The sequence below is a fragment of the Nicotiana attenuata genome, unplaced genomic scaffold (genome assembly GCF_001879085.1).
Source record: "Nicotiana attenuata strain UT unplaced genomic scaffold, NIATTr2, whole genome shotgun sequence".
Taxonomy (NCBI): Eukaryota; Viridiplantae; Streptophyta; class Magnoliopsida; order Solanales; family Solanaceae; genus Nicotiana; species Nicotiana attenuata.
The window spans coordinates 60,154-87,171 of record NW_017670589.1 but is presented as its reverse complement, the minus strand read 5'-3'; the positions used below and the strand labels follow the sequence as shown (position 1 = coordinate 87,171).

Sequence of the window (27,018 nt, the reverse complement as noted above, 5' to 3'; positions counted from 1 at the left end):
TACCGGGTAACTCTATCCACCAAGGTTTGGATAGATGGGAAGAAATAACATAGTATTTTTTTGCTTCCGCTAGGATTTGAACCCGAGACCTCATGGTTCTCACCCACTTCATTAACCACTAGGCCACATCGTTGGGTGCAGATGAAATTCTTTAAAAGAATAGACTTCCATTTCCTCAAATTAAAAGAGAAAAAGGTATAGGCTTATACTTTTTAAAAATGCAAGATAATAAATTAGATCAGCAACAGTTTCAGTAGCATGCTTACAGTAAGGATTGATTTTCACTGAGATTATTCAATGCATTGAACATCTCAACAACAACAAGCACCGTCATTGAAACAGTAGATGGGTGGCGATCACTGAATATACTACATGGATAATTTGTTTCCCTGGTTGAACAACTGTCAAAATTCATCTGAAAAAATAAACATGAAAGAGTTAGTTTTATTTTAAGGAAATTCAAGGACACATTTGAAGTCATCAAGTCCCTGAATCTGAATGTTCCCGCCAAACCACATATTAACACCTAAGTTGCTCGGACACGGGTGAGGATCTAGAGGTCGGATCCTTCGAGATGTAAATTCAAAGATTTGGGGATATGGATCCTAGTATGGATACGGGTGCGGGGATCCGGCTAAAAATAATTCAAAAACTAAAAATATAAAAATATCTCTAAATTATGAGAAATTTTGTGGAATACTTACATATAGCTTGTAAAGTGTAGATCTCCTTTTTATTCTCAAATTGTAGATAAGTAAAGGATTGATTTCCTAGATAAGGTATGCTAGTTTCTTCAAATTTACCCTAGTTTTGGTTATGATTTCGGGAATCAAATTGTATCTCCTCTCGGATTTTTTCATCCGTCTTGGTCAAAATACCCAAAATTATTAGACCAGATCTAGTACAGATCCCATACCCACACCCATGCTAGTGTCGTGTCGACACGGGTGCGGCACCTAAACTGCCGTGTCAGAGCAACTTAGATTAACACTATGAAACCAGCTCTTCAGTGCTGCCCTCTTATATGCACAAATGAGAAGAGAAAGAACTTGCATTCACCCATAACTCATTTGTTTTCCGTTTGGCCCTCAAGGGAGGTGTTAGAGGTAGATTCTTATTGACTAAGGTTTGAAGCTGGAGGAGAGCACAGTGATTGCCGGTTTTAAATGTAAAACATTTTGTGACCAGAGGTACTTGAGAACACTCCAACTCCATCAATAAAAGAAAGAGAAGAGAAAACAACATAAACTGGAGAGAACTGAATAGAATGCACCCAATGACTTCTTGGAGTGAACTTACCAATTCATTGTATGGGAGTTTGGGTCCATTATCATAATAAACAAACCACCATATGAACCCCGCAACAGTGGCAAGTCCAACATATGCTGCATGAATGGGAATTATGATCAACAAAGAAGTCAAGGAAAGCAAATATAGGACCAATTATTGTATAAAGCATTAAATAACTGCAAGCGAATTTTTATCTCCAAATGCTAGTGGCGTTGCACTAATAACATATTCAAAATATTCACCCTCATTTAATCGTGTTACAAATATTTTAGATATTAGCTTCACCAAGGAAAACCTACGACAAAATTTTAAAATAAGGGGAAAAACAAAAAATCAGACAAAAAAAGCGTGAAGAAGCTACAAGACTCAACTAAAAACAGAGGCCATAAACCTGCAAATACTAGGGTTGTAATAAAAGTGAACAAGGAATGTGTGCTACCTCCAATAACTAGATAACGAAAAAACAGCCACCCAGAAACTACTGCTTCATTGACCTGTCATAAACAAGTGAAGTAAGTATCAAATTTGACAATTTTTCAGCATCTTAGTTTTTAACTCATGTAAAAGGTCAAAAAGTTAATGCATTTTCAGTCCAACAAACAAAGATGAGGAACAAAGGCTTCATCGAAGATACAAAGCAGAAAGAATACAATCAACTTTGACACTTTAAGGACATTTGACACTTTACTATATCAGTCAAATTGAATAATACAAAAAAAGTGAAAATAAGTGCATTTCCAAGTCGCATTGACAAGCATATGTCCCAAGTATTTAGGATCAGAAACTTCATCGGAGATATATGTGAAGGAGATGCTACAATAGCTTGTTTCAAAGTGATGGAAGATATTAGAGAGAGAGAGAGAGAGAGAGAGAGAGAGAGAGAGAGAGAGGGGAACTGGGAAAGCAGAGATTCATATATTCTATTTCAAACTTGCCAAACTTGGATATTGTCAAGAACTCCTGAAAAGGTCAATCAACGACCATGATTCTGCTCTTGCAAAATACAAAAGTTTGTTAAAAAGGATAAGCTATATGTGAGTACATCTCAATAGAAGTACTAGAATGGATTAAGATAGACCCGTCTTACTTTTGTATCCTTTAGATCTTATTACATAGAATTGTTAAGTAATCATCTAACAACATTAATTCTCTCACACGGGATTCTACAGTTATTTATGTTGATTACATTTATATTCTGAGAATTAGAACAGGAAAAGAATATTATTAATCTATTAACTATCATACAATGAGCCCTATTATACACAATTCATATTCTACTCCTATTCCATGTGGGACTAGGATTAATATCATATTAATTATATAACTATTTAATACTCCCCCTCAAGCCGGTGCATACAAATCATATGTACCGAGCTTGTTACATATGTAGCTAATACGAAGACCACTGAGGGACTTGGTGAACATATCTGCAAGTTGATCATTCGACTTCACAAACTTTGTAGCAATATCTCTTGGGAGTATCTTTTCTCTCACAAAGTGACAGTCAATCTCAATGTGTTTAGTTCTCTCATGAAATACCGGATTTGATGCAATATGAATGGCAACTTGATTATCACACATAAGTTCGATCTTGCTGATCTCACCAAATGTCAACTTCTTGAGCAACTGAACTAGCTCACATGTTGCTATAACCATTGTTCGATATTCTGCTTCTGCACTAGACCGAACAACCACATTCTGTTACTTGCTCTTCCAAGACACAAAATTACCTCCTGCTAAAACACAATATCCAGACGTAGAACGTCTGTCAGAAGGTGACCCTACCCAATCAGCATCTAAGTATCCAATGATCTGCTCATGGCCTCGATCCTCAAACAAATAATCATTTGCTTGGAGCTGATTTTATATATCGAAGAATGCAGATAACTGCATCCCAATGATTATCACACGGAGAATCCACAAACTAACTCACAACACTTACAGGATAGGAAATGTCCGGTGTGATTATGAGGTAATTTAATTTACCAACCAACCGCATATATCTTGCAAGATCGCTAAACGGCGCCCTCCCCCACCCCCGGGCAGAAGTTTAGAATTCGGATACATAGGAGTATCAACAGGTCTACCGCCTGTCATTCCTGTCTTCTCAGGAATGTCCTAAGCATACTTCCATTGTGAGATCCGAATACCTGAGCTAGACTGAACAACCTCAATACTCAAGAAATACTTTAATCTGCCCAGGTCCTTAGTTTGAAAGTGTTGAAAGAGATGTTGCTTCAACTTAGTAATACCATCCTGATCACTGTGGGTAATAACAATATTGTCAACATAAACCACTAGATAAATACCGAGATTTGATTCAACCTCATTCCTGCTAATTGATAGTTTTTATTGTCATATTTCCTTAGTTAAGTAATTTTTGTTAATTCACAAATCAAATCTTGAACTCTAAAAGTTGTCTGAGCTTATCATTAGTGATACTGGAAAGTTGTAGCAAATAGGTTAGTTCCCAGTGGGATTCGACTCCTGACTCTTGAACCGGATTATTTTTGCAGAGACCGCTTAGTCCTTTTTATAAGGCATAGTTGGGCGTGATCATTTTCCCTTACAGATAAAATAAATCCTTGGTTACCTATAGTCTCGGTCTGAGCAACATGAACATTTCTCGGTGGTCGACCATGTAAAGAACAGATACTTTACGAGTGTGTGTACAAGTTTATTACAATGACTATACCTAGGTCGAGATCTCCCAAAGCAACCTCCTCCTCAACGATTCTCCATATGGTGAGATGTCCGATTTTTCACTATCTGAGATGCGAGAATAGAGGAGTCAATTGTGTGCGATGGGATCACTCTGTGACTGGATGCTGCAGCAAGGCGAAGTAATCGAGAGAATAATTCATCAACTGTAGGATCAGTCAGACTATGAAAATCTAGTCGCGTACTGAATCAAGGTCATTACGAAGCCCATCAAGTGTAAGAAGTAAGAACTAGAAACATCTTGTGTCGTTGCTCTTATTGCTTCGCAACACTTGCAGAGACTAGCATCAACTTCTCAAATTCCTCCATGGCTCTTGTACTGGTCCCAAGTAAGTAGACATATCCAGTTCTTGTTTCTTTAAATTTGTCGTCCGAGATATCACCTCATAAAAACGAGATATGTCATTATTGTATAAAGTGCGAATCTTTTTCCAAACGGAATAGCATGTCTGAAATGGATGAAACAAAGGCATTAACTTGGAAACAATTGATCGCCACAAGAGACTACATAACTGAGAATCAATCTTCTCCAAATGTGCTCTGGCTTTTTCGTCTCCATCGCTGGTCTTTTTGGTTAAGTAGCCTTGAACACTTTGACCCTTGCACCACAACTCAACCGAGGAAAACCAAGCTAAATCGTTTGAACTTCCCATTAGGGGTTCCGAAGTAATTATAACACTTGAATTTCCATCACCCGTGCTTTTAGAATCAAAAACATCAACTCCCAAAGACATTGTTGGACTAAATAATTAAGAAGTCACATAAACAGTCAAGAAGCAGTAGAAAAAAGACACTATAGTCACCGGAAACTGGAAACAACCGCCAGAATCTGCAACAAGTCGCCGAAAAATAAAACAAGTTGTCATTTGGTGTAACCTGGATGGTAGGCTCGAAATTGCCTCGAGAGCCAACTGTCCTGAAGAGTCGTCGCTGGAAAATGGCCGGAAGGGTTCGCATGCGTCGATGCGTGAGAAAGAATCTCACAGAAAAATTTTCTTCTGGCGGCGTGTGGGCATGTGAGGAGGTTTCTACTAGAGATATTTTTGTGGGTTGGTCACCAGAGGCTGATCTACCTTGTTGTGGTATTTGTTTTTGCACAACACTAACGGATAATGATTTTTCTAAACTGGACAGCCTTAAGTCGACGGAAAAATTGCACGGCGACAAGTCTTTCTTCCGGATGTCGTTGGAATGACGCACAACGATAATTTTCTCACTTCCGCTCTGATACCATGTCAGAATTAGCACGGGAAAAAATATTATACATCTATTAACTATAATACAATGGGCCCTATTTATAATTAAACACAATACATATTCTACTCCTATTCCATGTGGGACTAGGATTAATTACATAACTATCTAACATATATGTCACATAGAAATCAACTCTTGCTTGCTCTAAAGATAAAGTTGGAGAATCAATTTGTTAAATGTGATCACCCTAGAAAAGAACATGCATTTTATGTTTGATTGCATTTACATATCACAAAGATATCAATTCTCGCTTGCTCTAAAGATAAAAATGGATAAGCAATTTGTTAAATGTGATCACCCCAGAAAAGAACATGCAATGCTTTATTTTTTAACCAGAAATTTGAGTGCATGTCTTCACGTAGTATCTTTTCCACGTGTTATAGACCACTTTGACAATCCAGTATGTGTTGACCTAGAATATTGTAAAAGCAATAGCATCCCAACTTAACTTCCAGAATTAAATAATTCATTCAAATAGCCTCTCTGTTTAGTTTTCAACCAGGAAGAACAGAAAAAGTTCAACACTACATAGGCTCTGTCTCTGATATAATTCATCAACTTAAAATTTATGCTTCATGTTTGGGGCTAATAACAGAATAATGAGATCTCATAACTTAACAAGCACTATCAAGCAGTCCATAATCACCATAAAGTTATAAAATACGAGCCTGATTCACCATCCTGGTAGCAGAAACAACTGGACAAAAGCACGAGAAAACAGAGCTTCTAAAGTCAAAGCAAGTACGCCATCTAAGCCTTGCAGTAAACAACTTGAAACAAACAACAAAAACAGCAGTAGCAAATGCACACAAAAGACCATATTATCTTGAAACACAACGACATGAGTCAACTAAGACGGAAAGAGAAGATAATACCTTCCGGGGTTTGGACTTCATAACATCTGAGTCTTGTTTATTAAACCCAATAGCAGTGGCAGGCAATCCATCAGTGACTAGATTTACCCATAGCAGTTGGACCTGCGTATCAACAAAATAACCTGATATATCTGAAAAACTAAGCTCGAGAGTAATAAGGGAATTAGAAATGAGTCAACTTAACATACTTAGAAGAGAAACATATAAAGCAACAAACTAGCTTCCCAGCCTTCAAAAGAACGCTGGAGCCATGTTATAAAAAAATGGATATGGCTGATTGTTTATAGTGAAAGAAATCGATACTACAGGAGGACTCAGAGTAAAGAGGACTCAGAGTAGGTATTAGATGCTACCTATGTGAAGCTGAAGCAAAAGTAGATCCCCTATACACTTATTTTTGCATTGCCGTTTTGTTTGGGACATTTGAGCCATGTTCCTGAATGTATTGGGAGTGCATTGGGTAATTCTTCCATCCTTTAAATCAGCAGTAAGAAGCTGGAGAGGACAGATGCTCGCGGAAAACCTTTATGCTTTCGCCTTTTGTATAGTCTAGGGCTATTAATCTGCCGTACTCTTGGTGTGATTTAAGCAGAACTGATGTATTTTCTTTTGCAGACTTTCTGGATTCCGTTAATATTTAAGGGAAGCTAAGTCCTTTTTTGTGTACATATTTAGCACTTTCTTGGTGCAAATCAATGAAACTTTTACCCCAAAAAGATGTTCAAGGTGGACCGCTATTGCATCACTTTCCTCGAACCTCATGCTTGCGAAACAGGGACTTTTTTTTTGGATAAAGTAATAAAAATTTCCTTAAAAGAAGGGCATAAATGACCGTATACAAGAAGTATACTAAAAAAAGAGAACCTCACAACAAAACATGGTTCTCTACAAAAACACTCAATCTTCTATGCTTAAGGGAGTCTCATGGGTGCACCTAAACATAATAAGAGAAAAAAGGCTACTTCTCAACTGTACAAAACCCTTCTCTACCCCATCAAAAGCTCTCAACACTTTGAGACAGTAACATATCATGATTGCTTCTTTAGAAATATAACAAACACTACTCCGAGGGTGGGGAGAAGGGGAAGGGGGGGTTGCTAAAATGCAGATTAGCAGGGGAACATATGCACTTGAGATGCTTAAGAACGGGGATGAACATGTTACAGAAGTTATAGGCTACGAACTCACAGGGACAAGTGTATCAGGAATCCCAAGCATAGCTGCCACAAAAATACAGACCACTTCACCAATATTTGAAGATATCATGTATCTAATAAATTGTTTCGTATTGTTGTATATAGCCCTTCCTTCAGCAACCGCCTGTTAAGAAAACATAATTCAATAAACCAAAGGAATATAATTTTAAAGGTAAGAGATTTAGGAGAATTTGATGAAAATATAATATCAGCTTACAGCAACAACAGTGGCAAAGTTATCATCTGCTAAAACCATATCTGAAGCACTCTGCAAGTTGAGACCAGGGTGAAAGAGATTTTCACATTTCAATTTCGGGAATCCAATATAAGAATTTATGACAGACCAGAAAATCTTAAAACAAAGCCCATTAAACAATGAATTTCTTGGTAAAGTCATTCGAAACTGCAGAGGAGTAACAAAAAGGTGGTTGCACCAATGTACTGTAGGATATGATTACTGTTTTACATATTCACTAGTTTATTTAAGCAGCGGCAAGTTTTGTCCAGTTTGGTTATTTTTATTGTGAAAAGAATTTCTCCAAAGAAAATATTTTCCACGGGAAAATCTTATGGGCAGAAGCCATATTCAATTTCACATATTTAAGCATTTAACATTATATTACTTGCTTCAAACAGCTCGTAGGAATTTTGTCAACCTTTGCTGTTAATTGTAACAACTTCAACTGCTAATTACAAAATAATAAAAACCTGAAACTCTTGAGGTACAAACAGAAGGAAAAGGAGGAGAGGATCCACCCCACCTCTAAAGCAGTAAATCATATTTAGGTGAATTCTTTAGTACAACTTTCATATTAAAAAAAATAACAGACAAATACGTAGGCCTAAGAAAATCAGGTAGCATCAATAATATACGGTCTTACTCAGTGAAACCCTTTCTGGCACTATATTTACCTGAGCTAACCAGAAAAGCAATGAGGGCGAGAAAGAGGGACAATAAAACTCGTCTAGACAATATACAAGAGTGTCCATTATATAGGAGTTTACGCTACTACAAATACGATCATTTTAGACTACATAAAATAAGAAAACGTTATCATGAGAAAAAATTTCCAATTACCAGAATTCCTACTTACGACACAATAATAAAGAACATAATTATCCCACAAGACTAATCTAGGAGGGTGTTTGGATTGGCTTAAAAGCTGATAATTTAGGCTCTATAGTGATGGGAAACCCACTACGCGCGTGACTTTAATGGCTCTTTTCTAATGAAATTTGAAATGCTAATGCTTGTAATCATATGAATATTTTTCACTATTTAATTAGCAAGTTGTTTATTTATAAACTTTTGTCAAATTATTAATTATTTATATATTATTCCAATAAATAATTTATATTTGTTAAAAATAATCTTATCTAATTAATTTAGAACTGAAAATGGATTATAATCTGGCAATAATTAGTTTATTTTAGTGTTAACAGCTTTATGGGCATTTTAGTCATTTTAGCAGAAAATGGTGCTTATTAGCACTTTTCCACCAAACACATCAACTACTTATTTTAAACTTCAGCACTTCTAGCCAAACACGTAACTGCTTCTTTTTTTGAACTCGGCTCTAGCACTTCAAAAGGGCTTTTAAGCCCAAGTAAAGCTACTTTTATTCAGCTAATCCAATGGCCTCTAGATACATTCGGACATATATCAGCATTAAATCTCTTGATTCTCACCGTGCCCCCTCAAACTCAAGGTAGAGAAAGAATTTGTAAATCCAAACTGGAACGCTGCCACAAAAAGCTATTCTCAAAGGAACAGTGATTTGCAAAATATCATTAAAATAGCGTCGCCGAAATAGTGTCACCGGAAAGAAAAGAAGTGTTGAAATTATCATCCACAGAAAGCCACAGATAAGTGCTTCTCATATCACACTAAACGGAATCTCCACCCAATTACCAATAAGAGATATGATAACACAATTTCCACGACATCATCGGCATAGTTTGAAATGGTAGCTGGAGAATAGCCAAATAAATTTTATAATGATAGAATGCAATACCCAAACTTTAATACCATGGTATCAAGAAATGATACAAGACTTGAATAAGAATCTATGACGCGCAAGAACATCCTAGTTGACAATCCCCTACTCCAGCAGCATCTAGGGTTCCTTGATTCAAATGGCATGAATAGATATTCAATGTTTTGCAATTAAAACAACAAAAGCAACTGGAGGCATTTTTTTGATAACTGGAACCTCCTTATAAGGAGAAAAATGAACTAAGCATTCTTCTTACAACTAGATCCAATCTCCTAGTCCCTCAGAAAGAAAAAAGAATTTCAGACTTTCCCTTTTGGGAATGGAAGACTGAAACCTATTGTTTGGTACATAATAAATTATCCTATTTTTGCAGACACCTGAATAAGTTGGATAATCAATGCTCCATTCTTCATTTATTTCTCAAAACAGTGACGGAAATTTAATGTGCACAATAGAGACTCAATTCATGTTCTGAGACCATGAGGAAAAAGAAGGCAACACGACTTTCCTGGAACAAATATCCAAATTTAATGTTCAAATGAGGGACTGAATATCCAAATTCTGAATCATGAAGAAAAAGAAGAAAAGATATTTTTTTCAGAACTATGACCGTAAAATTATGTTCAGGGGAGGACTCAATACTCATCCCCTGAAGACAGAAAAGAAGTTTTCGAAAATGTTTACTAGTAAATTCACCTGAAAAACAGCCAGAATAATGGTCAAAGGAGATAGTGCCACCAAACATCACCAAAAGACAACAATATTATGGAGAAAGAAAAAACTTTGCAATTATGCCTTCTTCCAGTATGTGGAAGCTAATTATGTTTACTTAAGATTGTAGAGGCTGATACCATATAGTCAAAGAGAAAAACTCGTGTTGAATTGATTTTAGACAAAACATTAAAGAGTATTCATGATATAGGAGTTTAGATTACATAAAATCAGAAAACTTTAAGCTAAGAAAACTTTCCTAATCACTGGAATGGCAACCAGAAAGAATAAAGCATATTACCAAGCTAGATATACTCTAACATACAACTACATATCCTCGACTATCTACAAGGGGAAGGTTAGAGTGCATCTCTGTTCTGAAATTCAAATTGGAAAGTGGGAGTTTTAACATTTCACAAGACTTCTAGCAAGCTTTTTAATTCATCACCAGAAATAAGCTATGCAAAAAAAAAAGCAAGTACCTTCGCAACTGCAGTTCCAGATCCCATGGCAATTCCAATGTTTGCTTTCTTCAATGCAGGTGCATCATTGACTCCATCTCCAGTCATAGCAACCTTAGAATTAAAATATTAGAAAAATATATCAATATGAGAAGAAAAGAGAAAGAACTAAATTTGTCAACACAGGAATAATTTGGCAGAGAGATATTTCATAAGCATGGAACTAAAAGAACGAAAAATCTAGGTCTCTTTCTGCAAATTTATGGTACGTTCCAATATGAAGAATATTAGCAAGCTTTGACAATCAAAACACTCACGACAAGGCTAAGAGACCCTGTTCATTTAAACAAGGATAAAAGAAGTTTCACATGCAAAGTATTAGAAAGAAGTAATGATCGAGGAAACCAATCAACATAGTTATGGTCCATTTCAATGATAACAATTGTTAAGCAAACTCAGGCGGTGAAAATACTTGAGAAGAGGCTAGAAGACAGCAAATTTACACAAGGACAAGAGAATATTCATATAAAAAGTTTGGAAAGAGGTAATAACAGAAGGAATCTCTTACCTCGTACTCAGTATTTAAAACAGCTCAAAACAAAGGTATACGCTTGTCATTGCTACTAACCATTTCAATGGGAGGAGTTGTCAAGTAATCTTACATTAAAAAGTACTCGAGAAGGTAAGCTAAACCTATAGGACATGCGAAGACACATCATATCAGAGACTAACCAAAAGAAGCACTCAAGATGCCAAAGTACCCACTCCACGCAGGTTAATAAGCAAGTTAAAGCACTCAGGATGCCAAAGTACCCAAACCCATGCAGATTAATAAGCAAGTTAACAGGCAGAACTAGAAGTTGCCCCAGCATATAGACAAAGAGATAATGATTTGCAAACAAATGATTGGCCGTACAACTGCAACTTCACCAGCCTTACTACATGTGCCATCATACTACCAGTTCAAAACAGTTTATCACGATGCATACTTTACAAAAAAAATGTACTCATGACGAAGTTACGAACCATATTTTATGTGGTTCCTTTCTAGTCTAAAACAGAGGACCTGTGCAAGCACATTTTCATTTGAGGAAATATCAAAGCGACAACCAAAAGAGGGGAGAGTTACCACTTCATTTTGATTCTGTAATGCTTCAACAAGCATCCTCTTGTGGGATGGTTCTACCCTGACAACATAAAAGATATCTGTCAATGGAAGGAAATCAACCACTATAAATGACAGAAAAAGATAAGTTAGAACCGAGCGTCAATAAATTTATATATATAAATTAAAAATTAAAAAGGGATCCAGTAACAACAAGAAGCAAAGGTATTACCTGGATAAAATTGTCATTCGCTGTAATGCCACTGACTTCTGCAATGCCGGAAGTTCTTCAAACTCAGAAGCAGTATAAGAAAACCCAGTAAAATCTCCCAAGTGATCAAAGGCACCGATTTTTTGGCACAAAGATTCTGCAGTTGTCTAAAATTATGCAGAAATTAAATTGGGTGCAAAGCAGATTATTGCAGCTTAAACTATTCAGTATTCACCAGACTCTTCAATTTACCTTGTTATCCCCAGTAACAACGATTACACGTATGCCCGCATTCATGCATGAAAGGATGGCATTTCTTACTTCATCCCTTGGTGGATCAAGCATCCCAACCTTTAATTAAGCAAATATTAGAGTAGGTATGTAATTAATAATTTAATATGATCAATATTAAAATGAGAGCAGCATAAATGTAAAATGGAAAAGTTTTGCCTGGACAAGTAAACTACAGCAACAACATGTCCATCAAACATCTGACTTAATCGGATAGTGAGAGGGTAGGAGGCACCACTAAGAAAATTTCTTAAATCATACTACTCCCTCCGTTCCAGTTTATGTGAACCTATTTCCTTTTTGGTCCGTTCCAAAAAGAATAACCCATTTCTAAAGTTGGAAACAATTTAGCTTAAACTTCCAATTCTACCCTTAATGAGAAGCTTTTTTAACCACACAAATACTCTGGACACCTTTTTGACTTGTTTAGGACCACAAATTCAAAAAGTCTTCATTTTTTCTTAAACTCCGTGCCTAGTCAAACAGGTTCACATAAATTGGAACGGAGGGAATATGATTTATGGTAGGAACATGGATGCATAGTTGGAAAAAGGCTCTTTGGATGCAAATCTACTGCATCAATGTTTCAGCAGCTAAATGTCACCAAAAAAAAAAAAAACACTATGCCTCTATCCCAGATGAGTCGGGTTCAACTTTTGAATCAATTACATCCAGTCCCTTGGCTAGCCAACACATCACGCGATGCGCTCTTACCACTAGACCATAGCCCTGGAGGTCTGAATATTGTCTATTTTATTAATGTCAACTTGTGATATTTAAGAATTTAGCCGATACTGATTTTGAATGACAGAATATTCATAGTAGGACAAAAGGGAACATAATAGTAGTGACATTGTATACACAAATAAGAGTAAGCTCCCTAATCTCTTTGTGTATCTAGAGGAGCTATTCCTTCATAGAACTTGTTGCGTTGAACAAATTAAGGTAAGACAACCTAACTGAAGAAAGACTCCTTCCTTATCAATCTATACTGTTAATTTCAAGGCATTTGTATCAGGCAATACCTAAGAAGCACACGTCCAAATGAACCTCTTCCGTCCCATATTCACACCTGTATTTCAACCTTAACCGAAACGTAAGATCTTTACTAGAAAACCCATTTATAAACAACTCCAGGGCTATGTTCTTAAAGGTACCTTTGAGGCGCACTTAAACCTTGAACTTATATGCAGCACAGAGTAAGCAATTTAACTCACATAGGTGGTGCTTTAATGTAAGCATCGAGGTACTAAGACAAGCACCTCAACACCCACGTGTTCTTGACTTTTAATTCAAGGGAAAATACAGAGTCTGGTGCATACAGTGTAATAAAAGCATAAAGTTGGTTAAATCTTGCGAGAAAGCACGGGAGAAAAATATATTATTGATATCTTCTATTAAGTGTTTTACAATAGCTCTATTTATAACTATACACAACACATATTCTACTCTTATTCCATGTGGAATTAGGGTTATTTATATAACTATCTAAACCCCCACCCCCTCAAGCCGGTGTCATATGTACCGAGCTTGTTACATATGTTACTAATATGAGCACTAGTGAGGGACTTGGTGAAAATATCTGCAAGTTGATCATTTGACTTTACAGATTTTGTAGCAATATCTCCTGATAATATCTTTTCTCTGTCGAAGTGACAGTCAATTTAAATGTGTTTAGTTCTCTCATGGAACACCGAATTTGATGCAATATGAAGGGCAGGTTGATTATCACACAAGTTTCATCTTGCTGATCTCACCAAATTTCAACTCTTTGAGCAAATGTTTGATCCAAACTAGCTCACATGTTGCCACAGTCATTGCTCGATATTCTGCTTCTGCACTAGACCGAGCAACCACATTCTGTTTCTTGCTCTTTCAAGACGCCAAATTACCCTCCTACTAAAACACAATATCCAAACGTAGAACGTCTATCAGAAGTGATCCTGCCCAGTCAGCATCTGAGTATCCAATAATTTGCTCATGGCCTCGATCTTCAAACATTAATCCTTTGTTTGCCTAGAGCTAATTTTATATATCGAAGAATGCAAACAACTGCATCCCAATGACTATCACAAGGAGAATCCATAATTGAGTCACCACACTCACATGAAAGGAAATGTCAAGTCTAGTCATTGTGCGGTAATTTAATTTAACAACTAGCCGCCTATATCTTGCATGATCGCTAAGCGGCTCCCCCTGTCCTGGCAGAAGTTTAAAATTCGAATACATGGGAGTGTCAACAGGTCTCCAGCCTGTCATTTTTGTCTCCTCAAGAATGTCTAAGGCATACTTCCGTTGTAAGATCACAATACCTGAGCTAGACTAAGCGACCTCAATACCCAGAAAATACTTTAATCCGCCCAGATCCTTAGTCTGAAAGTGCTGAAAGAGATGTTGCTTCAACTTAGTAATACCAACATGATCATTGCCGGAATATCATCAACATAGACCACCAGATAAATATAGATATTTGAAGCAGAATACCGATAAAACACAAAGTGATTAGTTTCACTACGAGTCATGCCTCCTGAATAACTGTACTAAACTTACCAAACCAGACTCGAGGAGACTGCTTTAGACCATAGAGCTACCAGCGAAATCGACATACAAAACCACTAGACTCCCCCAGAAAAACAAAACCAGGTGGTTGCTCCATATAAACCTCATCCTCAAGGTCACCATGAAGAAAACCAGTCTTAATGTCCAACTGATAGAGAGGCCAATGGCGAATAGCAGCCATGGATAGAAAAATGCGGACTGATGCTATTTTAGCACGGGAGAGAAATTATCACTAATCGAGCCCAAATATCTGAGTATGCCCTTTGGCACGGGCCTTAAGTCGATCAACCTGGCCATCTGGACCAACTTTGACTGCATACACCCAACGATAACCAACAGTCGATTTACCCGAAGGAAGAGTAACAAGCTCCCAAGTACCACTCGTATGTAAAGCAGGCATCTCGGCAATCATAGCCTATCACCATCCTGGATGAGAGAGTGGTTCACATGTAGAGATAGGGGTGGAAACGAAGGACAAAGATGATGCAAATGCATAACAGGGTGATGACAAACGATGGAAACTTAAACCGACATTATGGGGACTAGGATTAAGTGTAGACCGTATACCTTTCCGTAGTGCAATCAATTGACTAAGAGTAGACAAGTCCGCGGTATTAGCAAGGTCAGGTGCATGACATGAATCAGCTGGGCCTGTTGATGGGCGCGGACGATGATGATAAGTCAGGATTGGTGGAGCTGTAGAAGGTTGAGTTGGACTAGGTGGTGAGCTTGGAGTTATAGGTGGTGGAGCTGGAATTGGAGATGTAGGTGGTGAAGCTGCAGTTGTAGAGGAAGATGAATGGGAGATAGTGATTGAATCTCCAAAAGATGGAACTGGTAGCACCTCAGAAATATCTAAGTGATTATCTCGACCTGTGAAGCATGGTTGGGTTTCAAAGAAGGTAACATCAGCAAACATAACGTACCGCTGGACGTCATCGATATCCCTTTTGCGTTCTCGAGTAAACCAACAATATGCATTTAAGAGCACGGGGAGCTAACTTATCTTTTCCTATAATAAGGTTATAAACAAAACACTTGCTCCCAAAGACACGGGGTGTAAGAAAGAACAAAGGTGAGTGGGGAAACAAGACAGAGAATGGAGCTTGATTCTTGATAGCTAAGGATGACACAAGATTAATTAGATAGCAAGATGTAACAACTGCATCCCCCAAAAAACGCAACGGAACATGAGATTGTAAGAGTAGGGTACGAGCAGTTTTACTAAAATGTCTATTATTTCTTCCAGCTACCCCATTTCATTGAGATGTATACAGACAAGATGTTTGATGAATAATCCCAAGAGAGTTCATAAACTGCTGAAATGGGGAAGACAAATACTCTAGGGCATTATCACAATGAAATGTGCAGATAGAAACCCCAAATTGATTTTAAATTTCAACGTGAAAGGTCTGGAAAATAGAAAACAACTCAGATTGATTTTTCATCAAAAATATCCAAGTGCACCTGGAATAATCATCAATGGCACTGACAAAGTAGCGGAATCCCAAGGTAGAACTGACTCGACTAGGACCCCAAACATCTGAATGGACAAAAGTGAAAGGTGACACTGCTCGATTATCAGGACGCCGAGAGAAATGGGAGCGAGTATGCTTACCGAACTGACATGACTCACACTCTAGAGTGGACAAGTGAGATAGACCAGGCACCATTTTCTGAAGTTTTGACAAACTCGGATGTCCCAACCGTTTATCTAATAAATCGGGTGAATCAGTAACATGAGAAGTTGTTGAAGGAAGACAAGATGCGAGTCCATGTGATTTTTCAAGGATAAGGTAATAAAGTCCATTTGATTCATGCTCGGTACCAATGATCCGCCCAATACTGCGTTCCTGTATAAAAACAAGGTCATCAAGAAATAAATCATAGCATTTAGGTGATTTGGCTAAGTGACTAAGGACTATAAGATTAAAAAGACTATTGAGAACATAAAGAACTGAATCTAAAGGCAAGGAGAAATGGACTTGCTTGACCTATTACAGTTGCCATGGTTTGAGACCCGTTGGCAATTGTGACCGTTGGAAGAGATTGAGAACATGAAATAGTAGTGAAACGAGATTTGTTACCAGAAATGTGATCAGATGCACCTGAATCAATCACCCAAAACTCAGAGGATGAAGATTGGGAGACACAAGTCACGCTATTACCTGTTTGAACAGCAGAAGCTATCTCAGAAGATGCCTGCTTACATGCTTTGTACCGAAGGAACTCAATATAATCCGATAAACAAACAATTCAAAGTATCGATTCCCATTTTGTTTCGACCAAAATTCTAACAACCTCCATGAGCCCTAGTTGACTCCCAAAGTATAAGAGAAGCTACTGTTCACTTTTCACTGTTCATTGTATTGTTAACCGGAAAACATTGTAGCTCGCCGGAAAATAAAAAAAGTCGTCGGAATCTGGTGTAACCTTGATGGGTAGGCTCGGAAAAGCCTTGCGAACAATTTGTCCTGAAGGTCAGCCAAAAAATGGTTGGAAGTAGGCTCACACGCCGACGCGTGGGACAGACGCGCCGCCGAAAACTTGTCACTGATCGGCGCACGGAGAAGGCTTGTTGGAGATTTTTTCTGGGGTTTGGTCGCTTGTCTTAGGAACCTTGTGGTAGTGTTGGATTTTGAACAACACCAAGGAAAAAAGATTTTGTTGCGGACAGCCTCTTAGGTCGCCGGAAAATTGCACGGCAACAAGGTCTTTCTTCCCGGAAATTACTGGAATGATGTACAGCGATAAGTTTCTCACTGATGCTCTAATACCATGTGAGAAAGCATGGGAGAAAAATATATTATTGATTTTTTCTATTAAGTGTTTTACAATAAGCCTATTTATAACTATACACAACACCTATTCTACTCCTATTCCATGTGGGACTAGGGTTATTTACATAACTATCTAACAAATCTATTGGCGCTTTAAATGTGCAAAATAGAGCACAAACTTTAATGAAGAAATGCGCAAATGAAGAAAGTGATAAAAAAAATCTGTGTATACAACTTTCGGGATAAAGTGGTATGTCCCTTTCACAATCTATTAAGTGATAGGTAAGCAGATAGAGATAGAAAAGTTAAAATTCTCACTCGCTTAGGCTAGATCATAGTTAAAATCTAAAATTCTTTTAAACAAACTGGTAGTGCAATAAAAGAGAACCTATCCAGACCATATGAAATAATTTCGCAGTGAAATAAATGATTTGTAGCCAAATAGGGTAAATGAGATACTCCCTCTGTTTCATATTAGATGAGGTAGTTTGACTCGGCACGGAGTTTAAGAAAGAAAGAAGACTTTTGAAACTTGTGGTCTTAAAAGCTTAAGGGGTAAAAAGTTTGTGGGGCCATGACATTTTTGTGGCTATAAAAGCTTCTCATTAAGGGTAAATGGGTAAAATGAAAGAGTTTTAAGTTGAATTATTTCCAAATTTAGAAATGTGTCATTTGTTTTGGAACAGACTAAAAAGAAAAGTACCTCATCTAATATGAAACGGAGGGAGTATAATTTTAAGAGCAAGGTCTTTATCCCACATAAATGTAAGAAATGGGAAACTTCTCTTTTAGTATGTTTGTATGAAAATACAAACGTGTGTTAGAATGTCGAGAAATTTCAGAACATCTCTGCCAGAGAAATTCCATACAGATTCTCATTATTTAGAAGAATTCAGAGCAGTGTCCGTAAGTTCAGATTGGATAGTTTAAAATCTTAGCATTTCATGAACTTAAACCTCTGATAGAAGAAACTTTCGCCATGTATTAGAAAGAATGGGTGCAAAAAGATCATTATCAGTGGCAGTTACAGGCATTAATAACTGCTAAAAAGGTATTCCATGTACATATATATGTGTGTATATACATATATCAATCAACTATGCCTCTACACCAAATTATTTGGAGTCAGCTATTTCAATCCGTTGCATCTGTTCCACTCTACTCAGATCCATCTCATTCCGATACTAAACACTTTGTCTTTAAAGGAAGTACACCATAAATCACACAAAAAATTAGTAAATAAATCAAAGAAGTTGTAATGCTTTTAACATACAAAAGTAAGACTGACATACAGAAGAGAGAGCATACCAACCCAATAAATGTAAGGTCATTTTCGTCATCAAAGGAGAGTGATTGTTGACCCATAGGCATTCTTTTCAAGGCTAGTGCTAAGCATCTAAGAGTTTCTTTTCCTGCAAAACTGGAGGGAAAAACAATATGCATCACCTACATAACCTTATATATAAACAAATGCACCAGATTTTCAAATAGTTACGAGAACCCGTTAATACATAGAAGATAATAAGTTAGAAAGATGAATAGCCATGCATCTAGAGGACCTGCCAGATAACTCTGAGATAACTACCATATTCATGTTTAGCACACTAGCAAGAGTGGCAAAAATCCCCAATAATCATAGCAACGGCAATACTCGGGCGTAACGGAGCCTCCTGTACCTGCTTAAGAAGTAATTCTCCCACTCAAGAATGAGAAGATTTCAATCCAACAACAGCTAAATTCTGCTAGAGCTCATACTGAGCGACTGAACTCTTGAAACAAAAACATTCCTTAATCAAAGAAATATATAGGAAAGGTTATTCAATGTCTCATACAAGTAGTAATCACTACTTACGGAATCTTGGAACTCTTGTAAAATGTTCTCAAAAAACTTAACCAATGCCTTAACCATTAGCAGAGGCATTAAGACTCAAAATGGTCTGTCTATCAGTAGTTTCCCTAGTACAACCTTTTGGATAATGCTGGTATTCGGGCAAACTTACGTGCACCTCACTAGCCCACTAGGCATAGAGTACTTCCTAGTAGCACATATACCCGATAACTTTATCTGCCAAGACTTAAGTAGATGGAGAGATTTCACCGGTATTGCCTCTGGTGGGACAATAACCTTGGTGCCTTGGTACAATTTCACATAGGAAAAAAAAAATTGGAGTAGAGAATATCAACATTCCATTCCCAAAAAGCCCTATGAAAGATTCTCAGCTAAGAAAACAAAGAATAACAACTGGAATACATATGCCCTTTCATCTTAGATCTATGTCTGATATAATAATTAGCTCACACGGCGCACCATATTATGCGAACATCGCAATGTTTAGCCCCTGAATAACATCATATATCCCATCCTCCAAGCTTTAACACTTGCAGAGAGGTAATAGAGGGTCAAATACTACAAATTCCACCCCCCTCCCGCCCGCCCAAACTATTTCTTCCTCCGTTTCTCAAAGATCTAATACAACAATAAGAACAAACCCAGTGAGTTCCCATAAGTGGGGTCTGGAGAGGGCAAGATGTACGCAGCCTTACCCCTACCCTGGAAGAGCAGAGAAGCGGTTTCAGATAAACCCTCCGCCGTAGAAAGGATGAAAAGGAGTAATGGCAACAAGTAGGAACAACAACAAGATAAAAATAAGATCGAAGCCAAGAAAGCAGTTAGACTCTAGGTAGTAATAGCAATCTATGAATAAAAAGACATCATATTAAAATTAATGCTAGCAAACTGAGAAAACAAAGGGAAACGTCCGACTACCTACTAACCTTCTATCCTAATTTTCGACCTCCACACCCTACTATCAAGGGTCATATCCTCAGTAAGCTCTAGTTGCGTCATGTCCCGCCTAATCACCTCTCCCCAAGACTTCTTAGACCTACCTCTACCCCTCTTGATACCCACCGAGGCTAACCTCTCACACATTCTAACTGGGGCTTTTATGCTTCTCCTCTTAACATGTCCGAACAATCTCAACCTTGCCTCCCGCATCTTATCCTCCACGGCAGTCACTCCTACCTTATCCCAAATAACATCATTTTTAATCTTATCTAACCTGGTATGCCCACACATCCACCTTAACATCCTCATTTAAGCTACTTTCATCTTCTAGACATGAGAGTTTTTAACCGGCCAATACTTTGCCTCATACAACATAGTCATCCTAACTACTACCTTGTAAAACTTCTCTTTAAGTTTCAGCGGCACATTCTTATCACACAAGACAACAGAAGCGAGCCTGCACTTTATCCATCATGCTCCGATACGATGCGTGACATCCTCATCAATCTCCCCATCACCTTGTATTATAGACCCAAGGTACTTGAAACTTTCTCTCCGGGGGATGACTTGTGCATCAAGCCTCACATCCATGTCCGCTTCAAGGGTAACTTTGCTAAACTTGCACTCCAAGTACTCCGTCTTAGTCCTGCTTAGTTTGAAACCTTTAGACTCAAGAGGTTGTCTCCAAACCACCAGCCAGTCATTAACACCTGGCATCTCGTCAATCAGAACTAGATCATCCGCAAATAACATACACCATAACACCTCCCCTTGAATGTGATGCATCAATGCATCCATCGCCAAGGAAAACAAAAACGGGCTAAGGGTTGATCCCTTATGCAACCCCATCACAACGAGGAAGTGATTTGAGTCTCCTCCCGCTGTCCTCAACCGTGTCTTAACTTCATCATAAGTTCCAAAAAAATAATTTACGGTATATTCCACCATCCAATCCCATCCACCCAGTAACCCAACAGTACCTCTATCCCACTTTACTTCACGAGGAACTTGAATCCCTGACCCTATGTTGGAGGTGAAGGATCTTTACCACTAGGTTATCCTTCCCTTTTCCTAAGGTTCCTAAAGAAATATTTCATAAAAGACGTCATATTGGGTTTCCTTTTCTCTAGGAACTTAGTCACAATTGAAAAGGTTAGACATTAATATCGTTCCACTTCCCAATCCTGTTGTTTTCCTCCTTAATTAAATGTTTCAACATCTAGAAACATCATATCTCCTTGAGGATGACAAATATGTTTCTGTCATTTCTCACAAAGGAGGGAATTCCATGATGAAGACGCAGTTTATTCGCTTTTTTCCCTAAAATCTAGAGATACCTTTATCGGTATCCATATCCTTTTGTTAGGTGATGGAGTTCACTCGGGGAAGATTGAGATAGAGATACTTATCTTACTACTAACGGTCTGTAAAGAAAGTATTGAAATAGAAAAAGAAAAAAAAATTTGAAAGTCTTATTTGTAGATCTACAAAGAAAGTCTTATTTGCATTGTCCTGACAAATGAGACTCAAAGATATGAAGAACAACAGAGGATAATCATAATTATACCATCTCTCAATTTCGAATGAAATGATTGCTATCAAAATGATTTTTTTTTTCAAAAAAGTTATCCCTTTTTGTTCATTTTATTATTCTGCATAGTGCACGATAGAGTATGTGCACATGTTGGAAAGGGTTGATTTTAAAGTGTTACTCTTCCATTAACTCAGCTTCTTTTTGAAATATCTCAACTAGAGGCTGTTAAATCCTTGAACTTCCCCTCAAGAAGAATCACAGATATTTCATAGGTACATAGCCATTTTCAGATCTGCAAATCCGTGAATGTTTGCACTATGCCTTTAGAATAGAAATTGTCTAACAATAAGAGAGACCAAGCATAAAGGATAATAGAAAGAGCGGACGATAAAATAATGAATAATAAATGCTAGCATATTACCACCGAAGGACATTATTAAATGATGAATTGGTGAAATGTGCAATTTTTATTACTGGCTCATTGGCTGCAGACTGAATTAAGTCAGCAAAGCCAAAACATAAATCAATTGTCCTTTGATAATTGAAGTAGGTGCTAAGTATCAGACTTGAACATATATATATGCATAGACACCAAATTAAGGTCACAATCCCAGCACACTTATATCCTCCACAAATGCCACTCCTATTCGAGATAAGTTGAATTCAGACCTTCAAAAATATCTCTAAGAATAGAAGCTTTCTATCTGAACTATCCGGATCAAAATATCCCACTCACACAAGTACCAAGCTTGCAGAAAAAATACAACCATCAAATGGAGCGAATAGGCTAACCTATTAAATTTTACTTCCAACTCAGCTCTAATATGTGCAGAAAGAGGGACTGTAGAACCATCATCATTGCACAGTATATTGTTACATCTTGAAAGTATGCTTTCTGGAGCTCCTTTTGAGAACATTATCTCCATCTGCTTTCGGCTACAAAGCACACTCATCATTTTGCGATCACGTGAAAATTCCAGTACAGAAACCTGCAAGATATGGAATAAGTAAAGACGAATGTCACAACAAGCATAGCACCAAATTTGGTGTTTTGATTCTTTATCATAAATGATAATCATATAAGTAAACAAATTAATAAAGCAGCTTGATTTCCAGGAGAAGGAAAATGAAAGGTGTTGATTCAAAATACAACAACAACAAACCCAGTATAATCACGAGAGGAGTCTAGGGAGGGTAGTGTGTACGGTAGAGAGGTTGTTTCCGGTGGACCCCCGGCTCAAGGAAAGAAAAAGAGAGCAGTAACAACAAGCATACCAACAGCAAGATAATAAGAAAACAACCAGTAACCATAACAAGATAATAAGAGAACAAGTTCTGACTTATTCATGTAATAGGGCCTTGTATTTCTTGCTTGGCAGAATTATGCTCTAGACCAAATTAACTAATCGTAAAAACAAATTCGCATTCTAGACTGAATTAGCTCACAAATCTAAGGGTGACCCACGGTCGCAGTTCAAGACCTTTCACGTTTTGCAACCAAAAATTGAGGACTACTAGGGATTTGTAGAACTTGCAATAACCACTTTTTCTCAATAGATGGTCCAGCTCTACGCTGGAACCCCCACGTCGCAAAAGCTTGGTGCACCGAACTGCTGTTTTAAGATTGTATTACCTGTAACAAACTTTTACCTTGAATTCATTTTAGCTTTTTTTTTTTTTGATGACCGAGTAATCCGTCTGGGGCCGATCCTTTGGACCAACCGCAGCCTTCGAAACTCGGTGGATAATGGGCCCACCCCTCTACCCTTCTCCACTTAAATACCAGGCTTTGCTGAATTCATTTTAGCTTTTTTCCTTCATATCAAAATTTTAAAGGCAGTTGCAAACAAGAGGGAACAGTTGATGCATGATGTCTTTAACGAATGTGACGATCGAAATGGTGAAAACCATTATATTCACCGTATTTTCCATGATAAAACTATTGCATAAATTTCACGGTCTTGTACGCATTTGATAATAGGTAGTTACTATCATCTCAGGGGGAAGCAAGCTTTTAGTAAGATCCAATAGGGGAACACATTTGGAACACTTATGAAAGAAACATGATTTCAAATGTGTTCGGCAACTTGAATCACGCTCCCATTTGGATATCTCAGATATGATTTATTTCCAAGTTTAAGCACAAGCAATTCAATTTGAAAATCCATGAGAATGTGAATGCAACTCTTAGAATTTTTTATTATCAAAGTAAAAAGATAAATAAATTAGCATATCTCACCTTTTTAAATTGGCTTTCCCAATAGCGATTACAATAAGATGCCCGTTCATGCTTGCTTAGCATATTTAAGGCAGACGGCATTGTATCAAAGCCAGGAAGACCAATCTGACAAAAAATTGAAGAGAGAAGAAGCATAGAATTACATCTGATTATCAGTCAGAAATTCAATTTATGCGCATGCAAAATGTATATATCTTAAACAAATACTTCCTTCATCCCTTTTTATTTGACAGGTGGGAACTAAATGTTAATTTGACTTATTATATAAGTAATAGTGAAAGGAAACAATAAAAATAATGGTTGTACAGATAGATTGATAGAAAATCATCAAATCATTTAAAATTTGAATTATTAAATAAATTATAGATATTGAAAAATGTAAAGTTGTATAAACTAATGTTATCAGTTAAATGATGTCAAACAGTTGGGACTTCTACAAAACAGAAAGAAATGTTATATAAATTAGAGGGTTAGGAAGTAATAAAGAAACTACAGAAGCTAAAGTCAAGACTAACTTTTTCTGCCAGCAAACGAAGGGCAACTTCAGTTGATTCACCAATCTTCTCGTAAATCCTCTTATCTGGGTTGTATTGTATAACAGACTCATTGCAAAGAGCTGAGCACATTGCTAAATGAAGAAGACAAGGAAGTTGTGCCGGAATCTCTAGCTGCACATAGGAACACCAAAACAAACGAACTATTAAATGAAGATACAAAGGAGAATAGAAGCAAGTAGCAAGCAAATAATCTATACATAATTAAAAGGAATGAAGTCTAACCTATAGAAGAAAGACATATAGTAGTTTTAGGAAAAAATTAGTTAGTTTAGTTAATAATTAGTTACTCATTTTGAATTTGAAATAAAATTAATTAAGTATCTATATATTTTTAAGGAAATTATTATAAAAAATGAGGAAAAATATATAAATAAATAACTTCAGTGTAAAGATATATAAAAGGATAAGACTAATTTTTTTTTTAGATGAGAAAGTTTTTGAATAGTAATAATACATATGGTCTTGCTATATCTATAACTATATATTATTAAAAAGAAGGAAGTCTAGCCTAGGATTATGACAAGTGGCAGTATAGGAGAAAGACATATAGTAGTTTTAGGACAAAATTAGTTAGTTTAATTAATAATTAGTTACTCATTTTGAATTAGAAAAAAATTCATTAAATATCTATATATTTTTTAGGAAACCATTATAAAAAAATGAGGAAAAATATATAAATAAATAACTTCAGTTCTAAGATATATAAAAGGATAAGATTAATCTTTTTTTTGAGATGAGAAAATTTTTGAATAATAATTCATATGGTCTTGCTATATGGATAAGATCACGTACCTAAAAATATTATAATAGATAAAAATCCAAAAAATAAATAAAAAATATAAAGATATAATTTAAATTCTTATGTAGTAATTTTAATTAAAAAATTAAACTTCCATATTAAATACAAACAGGGAGGAGGATTTAATTTAATTTCTTATTGAAAATAACATTAAAATAATAGTTACTACAATTATTAATAGATTTATGACGTACAATAACAGAATTTCTCTGTTTAACCTTTGAAATAATTCAACATCATCCATTTAAAAGAATAATACAATAATATCCGTATAATAAATAAACACAATAAAAATAATAGGCTTATCTTCATTATAATTGTGATGAATTCAAAATTATAATTTAGTAAAAAAATTATATATTTAAATTTTGAGTAAAAAACAAAATGAGAAAGATAATGAAATATTATAGTAGAAAAGAATGTACGAAAAGAGGGGGATAAAAGATAATCTTATGATATTTGTAGTTTGAATTAATTAAAAATAAAAGATAAGTAAATAACAATCAAGAAAATTATCTTGATCCCCCTCTTTGTGGGAAAATATATAAATATAATAATAAATTTATGGGAAATATAAAATATCAGACTTATTATTAGAATTATGATGAGAAAAGTCGTACTTATAATAATAACTAAAATCATAATAAAAAAATAATCATAAAGGAAGGATAATAAATAATTAAATTAAAAAAAGGGAACGAAAGAATATCAAGCGATTGCGTAAAAATCTATATACTAATTAAATTTCTCATGTAGGAAATTAACTTAATAAATAGAACTCATAATTTTATAATGAAAAATACAAAAATATAAAGATACTATTAGGACATTTACACATAAGATAAGTATATTATATATAAAACACAAAATATTACTCCCTTCGTTTCAATTTATGTGAACCTATTTGACTGGGCACGAAGTTTAAGAAGAAAAAAAAAAAGACTTTTGAACTTATGGTGCAAAATGAGGCACATATATTTTGTGTGGCTACATTGCATAAAGGTAAATTGTTTCCAAACATGAAAAGGGGTCATTCTTTTCGGCATGAATTAATAAGGAAATAGGTTCACATAAATGGCAACGGAGGCAGTAATTATTAAAAATATTGATAGACTTTTACAAAAATAACAAAAGGCTTATCTCTTTATACATTTGATGAATTCAAAATCATTAGTAAAAAAATATTATATTATTTAAATTTGAGTAAAATACAAAATGAGAAAACTAATCAAATATTACAGTAGAAAATAATGTACAAAAAGAGGGAGATAAAATAATTTTATGATATTTATACTTTCAATTAAGTGAAGAATAAAAGATAAATAAATAATCCCCAAGAAAATTATTGATAAATTCAGAGAATTGAAGAATTTTGAACAATACTAACCACTTTCTAATATAACAAAGAATAAATAAGGAACATAATTATTTGATTACTATATGATGTGTTCCTTTTATTTTGTATAGATTTGGTTATATTTCTGCACACTATATTACAAGATAAAATAACAACTAATATTTTTTTTTTTAAATATGATATATTAGATCATAATTTTATAAGCTTAATACTCTATCAAATTATCCGCGCATCGCACAGGTTCTAACACTAGTTGTTTTCTGTAAAGTAGAAGGGTGTTTACTTTCTAC

The 27,018-nt window shown here is 36.0% G+C and overlaps 1 protein-coding gene across 2 annotated transcripts in view; it reads right to left on the bottom strand.

Moving 5' to 3' along the window:
* LOC109241307 (calcium-transporting ATPase 3, endoplasmic reticulum-type) overlaps window positions 1-27,018 on the bottom strand; it is a 61,155-nt gene that overhangs the window by 2,686 nt on the left and 31,451 nt on the right. For both annotated transcript variants that reach the window (XM_019408033.1, XM_019408032.1), the window contains exons 17-30: window positions 24,531-24,683; window positions 24,016-24,120; window positions 22,569-22,765; window positions 18,763-18,874; window positions 12,077-12,175; window positions 11,846-11,991; window positions 11,638-11,695; window positions 10,530-10,622; window positions 7,557-7,607; window positions 7,332-7,463; window positions 6,144-6,245; window positions 1,730-1,784; window positions 1,300-1,385; window positions 267-415 (exon numbers count right to left, since the gene is read on the bottom strand). In XM_019408033.1, the coding sequence (XP_019263578.1) occupies window positions 267-415; window positions 1,300-1,385; window positions 1,730-1,784; window positions 6,144-6,245; window positions 7,332-7,463; window positions 7,557-7,607; window positions 10,530-10,622; window positions 11,638-11,695; window positions 11,846-11,991; window positions 12,077-12,175; window positions 18,763-18,874; window positions 22,569-22,765; window positions 24,016-24,120; window positions 24,531-24,683 (1,538 nt within the window). The remainder of the gene's footprint in view (window positions 1-266; window positions 416-1,299; window positions 1,386-1,729; window positions 1,785-6,143; window positions 6,246-7,331; window positions 7,464-7,556; window positions 7,608-10,529; window positions 10,623-11,637; window positions 11,696-11,845; window positions 11,992-12,076; window positions 12,176-18,762; window positions 18,875-22,568; window positions 22,766-24,015; window positions 24,121-24,530; window positions 24,684-27,018) is intronic.